The sequence below is a fragment of the Heterodontus francisci genome, chromosome 6, assembly GCF_036365525.1.
Source record: "Heterodontus francisci isolate sHetFra1 chromosome 6, sHetFra1.hap1, whole genome shotgun sequence".
Taxonomy (NCBI): domain Eukaryota; kingdom Metazoa; phylum Chordata; class Chondrichthyes; order Heterodontiformes; family Heterodontidae; genus Heterodontus; species Heterodontus francisci.
In genome coordinates this window covers 8,289,462-8,295,461 of record NC_090376.1, presented here as the reverse complement: position 1 = coordinate 8,295,461, position 6,000 = coordinate 8,289,462, and the positions used below count along the sequence as shown (strand labels likewise).

General features: G+C 44.5%; 1 protein-coding gene across 5 annotated transcripts in view; it reads right to left on the bottom strand.

The window, feature by feature from the left end:
* Positions 1-572: 572 nt before the first annotated feature.
* kctd14 (potassium channel tetramerization domain containing 14) overlaps positions 573-6,000 on the bottom strand; it is a 34,762-nt gene continuing 29,334 nt past the window's right edge. For all 5 annotated transcript variants that reach the window (XM_068033057.1, XM_068033060.1, XM_068033059.1 and 2 more), the window contains one exon: positions 573-3,169. In XM_068033057.1, coding sequence (XP_067889158.1) covers positions 2,498-3,169 — 672 coding nt within the window. In that variant the 3' untranslated portion in view covers positions 573-2,497. The remainder of the gene's footprint in view (positions 3,170-6,000) is intronic.

The window sequence follows — 6,000 nt, the reverse complement described above, 5'->3', positions numbered from 1 at the left end:
GAACTTAGTATAAACACATTGTATGTTGCTGTCATAAAAACATATTCCCATATTTTCCATTCCCAATTTTTTCTCTCCAATGTACTCCTTCACTGTCCATCCCCTATTACCCTCCCTATTGGTTTCAAGCCCGGTGGTATCTTGTGCCTAAGGAGTCACTCTTTATCCAAGTCTCTCAAGAAAATGCAAAAAAAACCGGACTGAGTATTGACACCATTGTGTTAGCCAATGAGTTGGAGGTGAGACAGGGCTTAAAGCAGGACTCACAACAAATAGAGTCTATAACGAAACAGCAGAGTCTATTTAAAAAGAGTCTCTGTGAACTACAGCAAACAGAACTCATGACCGAAACTCTACTAAGCGTTTCCTGGAGAAAAACAGGATTATTTCTCCGGCAAGAAGCAGCGAGTGGAGGATAGTTTTATAATTATGTACGTCAAATCAATCCCAGTTACCTACAGCAGTGCTGTCTCCAGTTGTGATTCACAAGGGGAAATTACTCCGTCATCTCCATTCTGGCCAAAAACTTGTGGTGTCACTGTATGCAACCAAATATATATTGCTACACAGGGTTGATCAATGAGACAGTTATCAGCCTTTAATAGAAGTAGCAATAGACACACTGCAGAGTTCCCAGTCCGATCGCTAACTAACTAACTGTGCAGTGCGTTCCACAACCAATTGGAAAAATGTTTCATGGTTACGAGTTTCATTGCATTATAAATAAAAAGTCTTTCTGTTAAGAGGCAGGTCACGATGTCACATGGCCCCAATTGCTGAGACACAGAATGGGGTGGAGGTTCAGGGAGGATGCTGGTGAGAGGACCAACCGACTGGTGGAATGCGCCGAAAGGCAGCCCCTTCCAGCAGTGAAGAGGATGGAGCCATTTTGAGGCCTGAACCTGGCAAGATGAGGGCGCCAAATTAGATTAGGACTGAATTTAGTCCCAGGAGGTGGCACAAAAAAAGGAGCCAATAACGAATTGGCAGTTACTATTACACACCGATTCCAACTCAGCTATTCCATTTCCGTTGACTTTGATACATCTTTTTGCATCAATTTCACCCTCCCACAGTGTGCATTAGTCACGAACTGCAACTCACACTCCCATCTCAAGAAGAACTTCTTTAGTGACTTCGTCCTTCCATCTCTGCTGTCACAGCCGGGCAATTAAAGTCTATTAAGATATTGGTTAAAAAGGTACAAAGTGCTGTATAATATATGAAAGGTTATTTCAAGTGGAGACTTGTATATGCCAGTGCTCGCATGTCAAAGGCAGGCGAAACAGAAAGAGGCATGGCTGCCATTTTTGAGCTGTAGCATTCAGGGGGCCAGAATTAACAAACAATGAAATATCTCTTAATCGTACTGGTTTGAGTGCTCCTGTGACTACGCAGATATTTGTGGAAAGCCACCAACTGGGTTGAATGGAGCTTAAACACAGACATTTTCGCCGGTCTTCGCCTCAGTGGATTAGACAAATAAGATTGGAGACCCTGATCAGCCGGAAGGAGCTAGCTTGATGGGCCAGATGGCCTCTCCTTGCTCTGAGCTGTCCTTGTCCTTCTAGATGACATTATTTGGAGTTCCTCTTAACTGCACCATGCGTTTAAAAAGAAGGCCCAGTCTATTGTCCAACAACAACTTCACAATAAAGAAAGGAACGTCTTTAAATCTGTTGCTATAGTGGTCTTGGTATGAGATATAATTCGTCTGAAGGCAAAAATAGACTTGTTTTCAGTGGCAGAGGACACCAGAGGGCACACATTTAAGATAATTGGCAAAAGAACTAGAGAGGCAGATGAGAAGAATTCTTTTTATGTAGCAAGTCATGATGATCTGGAATGTGCTGACTAAAAGGGCGGTGAAAGCAGATTCAGTAGTAACTTTCAAATGGGAATTGGGTAAGGGGAGGTGGTGGTGTAGTGGTAATGTCACTGGATTAGAGCCCAGACTAATATTCTGGGGGCATGGGTTTGAATCCTCAAATTTGAATTCAGTTAATAAAATTGGGAATTGGTGACCATGACGCCACTGTCAATTGTTGTAAAAGCACATCTGGTTCACTAATGTCCTTCAATAGAAGGAAATCTACCATCGTTACATGGTCTGCCCTACGTCCAGACTCACGGCAATGTGGTCGACTCTTAACTGCCCTCTGAAATGGCCTAGCAAGGCAATTAGGGATGGGCAATAAATGTTGTCCCAGCCAGCAACTCCCACATCTCAAAAATGAATTTAAAAAAAATATATATTTGAAAAGGAGGAGTGGGATTAATTGGATAGTTCTTTCAAAGAGTTGGCACAGATATGATGGGCTGAATGGCCTCCTTCAGTGCTGTATCATTTTATGCTTCTGGCTCCAATTTGCCACATCCTCACTTTATCTGATGCCACTCCATACAAACTCCAACGGCGCCCAGTTAAACAGATGCACAATACTCCATATATCTCCTAAGCTTGGCATTAGGCGATATGCGAGCAATGCACTGCAATTTACCACCACGTAAAGGTGAATTTGTAGAGGAACTCGCAAGGTCGCATGAGGAATCCTTTCCCTATCTCATGAGGCTGGTAGGAGGTGCTGTACCCTTTGCTTTCAATGTCCAGTTTGATGCAATACAGTAGGTCAGAGATGGAGGGTGATGCTTTCCAGGGTCCAAACCTCACTATTGACTCCTTGTTGCTGTCCAGGCCGTTCTCTGCCTCATGACATTTGGCCGCGTCCTCCTCGTTTCTGACCACGCACACCATCACTGTGGAGTGGCGGGAGGCGACAGCCTCTGCCCTCGCCACCCGCACCATCACTTCGATGTTCTCCTGGTAATTGGGCACCCTGGCCAGGAACTGCCTCCGGCCCACCAGCTCACCAAAGAGCTTGGGCGAGTCCTCCAGCAGTTTAGCCAGGGGCTCGATGCCGTAGTACAAAGCCTCCTGGTAGACCTCCTCAGCGAGGTGGTGGGGCGGCTCACGGCCCCGGAGGAACTCCAGAACGTGCCTGAAGTGGGTCCCGTCCCGGTCAATGAAGTACCTCCCTTTCAAGTCCAGGTTTGATCTGGACTGACCGCTGAACATCTCCGCCAGCTTGGAGTTCGGATACTTCCGCAGGGTTCCAAGCACGGTGGAGTAGATGTGACCCCCAACGTTCAGACTGATGACTGATGAAACCTAGAATAACAAAACAAAAACGGAGCAAAAGAATTAATTGACAGCTGTTCCCCCATCCCCCCTCGCAAAATGTCCACTCTCCTTTTGACCTGGTGATGTGGACCAAGGACTCCACCCACCCTCTAGTATCTCACCCAAGTAGCCATTCCTCAAATGTGGCTGTGAACTTGGATATTGAGAGTCAACAAGATAATTGACCATGTGGGTAATCACTGCTCTGATAGACACAGACACAGACACATTGAGAGGTTATAACTATCAGGGAAGAATGAACAGTTTGAGGGGTGATTTCGATTAATGTAATTATATGGATCTTTACATAGAATTACATAGAACATACAGCTCAGGAACAGGCCAATTAACCCAAAAAATCCACGCCAGCGTTTATGCTCAACTTAAGCCACCTCATCTAACTCAGCTTAACCCTTTTTTCCCCTTCCCTCATGAGATTATCCAGCTTCCCCTTAAATGCATTTCTATTTGCCTCAACTACTCCCTGCAGTAGTGAGTTCTACATTCCTACTACTCTCTGCGTAAAGAGGTTTCTTCTGAATCCCCTATTTGTTTTCAGTGACTGCTTTAGGTTGATGGTCACGAATTTTGTCCCTACAAGTGGGAACTTGTGTCTACTCTATCAAAATCTTTCATAATTTTAAAGACTTCTACCAAGTACAAAGAGGCACAGCCTGTTCATCTTCTCCTGAAAAGTATGACCTCTGGTATCATCCTTGTATATCAAGTATGTGTTTTTTTAAATTCTTTCATGGTATGTGGGTGTTGCTGGCAAGGCCAGCATTTATTGCCCATCCCTCATTGCCCTTGACAACTGAATAGCTTGCCAGGCCACTTCAGAGGGCAGTGAAGAGTCAGCCACATTTCTGTGGGTCTGGAGTCACATGTAGGCCAGACCAGGTAAGGATGGCAGATTTCCTTCTCTAAAGGATATTATTGATCCAGATGGGTAACCCCCCCCACCCCCCCCCCCCCCCCCCCCGCCCCCCATTCTTGGTTCCATATCCCTTAACACCCTTAACTAATAAAGATCAATCAATCTCAGTTTTGAAATTTCTAATTGTCCCCCAGCTTCAACAGATTTTTGGGGGAGAACATTCCATATTTCCTCGATTTGTGTAAACAAGTGCTTCCCAACATCAGCCCTGAATGGCTCAGCTGTAAGGTTCCTCCCCCTTGATCCAAACTCTCTCAGCAGAGGAAATAGTTTCTCTCTATCTACCCTATCAAATAACTTACTCATTTTACCAACACCTCAATTAGCTCACCCCTTAATCTTCAATACACAAGGGAATACAAGCCCAGTCTATGCAACCTAGCCTCATAACTTAACCCTTTTAGCCCCGATATAATTCCTGCAGAATCTTCACTGCACCCCCTCCAAGGCCAATCTTTTTTTATTCGTTCCATGGGATGTGGGCATCTCTGGCGAAGCCAGCATTTGTTGCCCATCCCTAATTGCCCTTGAGAAGGTTGAGCTGCCATCTTGAACTGCTGCAATCCAGGTAGTGAGGGATACATCCACAGTGCTGTTAAGGAGGGATTATATCCTTCCTGTGGTGAGGCGCCCAGAACTGAACATAACTACTCCAGATGGAGTCTGACCAGTGCCTTCCAAATAGGATTGATTCTAAGTCGGCAAACAATGCACTGATTGAGTTAATTGAGCAGGATGAACGCTCTCTTAAGACTCTGCAATCTGTTCACTGTCCTGGTATTGGAGAACATTCTAGAAATACTTGCTGAATGAGTCATTCTGAGGGCAGGGCACAGCCGAGAAATTCCATCGGAGGTGACAATTATTTGTTGTTCAAACATTGTTGCGGTGGCCATTACTTACCGACACACAAAACAAAATATATACGTAAGCCTATACGCATTGCAATGCTTGGCCAATATGAGATATGGTCGTGCAGTGGGTTACAGGAACATAGGAAAAAGGAGGAGGCCATTCAGCCCTTTCAGCCTGTTCTGCCATTTAATGATGACTGGTCTGTATCTCAAATCTCTCTACCCACCTTAGTTCCAAAATCTATCAATTTTCAATAGATTTATCCTCAATAGCTTTTGTGGGAGAAACTTCTATTACCAGGTTTATGACACTAGACTAGCAACTCGAAGGCTGTGAGTTCAAATCCCACTATGGCAAGAGATAAAACTGAATTGAAAGAATCGTGTAGTTTGAAGATTGTTGTAAAATAATTCAACTAGTCCTTCAATGAAGGGATAATGCTGCCCTTACTTGGTCTGGTCTAACTGTGACTTTAATTAATGTCCCCCCCTACCAGTGACTCAGTAGATCACTGCAGATTAAGGTACCAGGCTGGTGAGGGAACCGACATGAGGGAGTCACCTACATGATGTCACCCTCACCAAACTTCCTGTTACAGATACATCTGTCTATGGTAACATTGGTAGGAGTCACCACTGAAGAGTTCTTGAGAACCAAGTCTAGCCTCCATAGTCCTTAATCACTACCACTGTACCAGGAGGAGAGAAGTGATAGATCCAGCAGCCAATGAATGGTTGTGGGCCAAAATCAGCAGCAAGATTATATACTACCACCATCTGTAATCTCCTGGACCAGCACATCCTGCACTCCTCAATCATCATCAAGTTAGGAGACCAAGACTAGTTGAATGGAAAATGTAGAAAGAGCAGGACATTTAATGGAGGTGCTCAAAATGATGAAGGGTTTTGATAGAGTAAATGAGGGGAAACAGCTTCTACTGACAACAGGGTCAATAACTAGAAGAAAGATTTAACATAATTGACGAAAGAACCAGAAGTGGGATGAGGAAACATTTTGTTACGCAGTG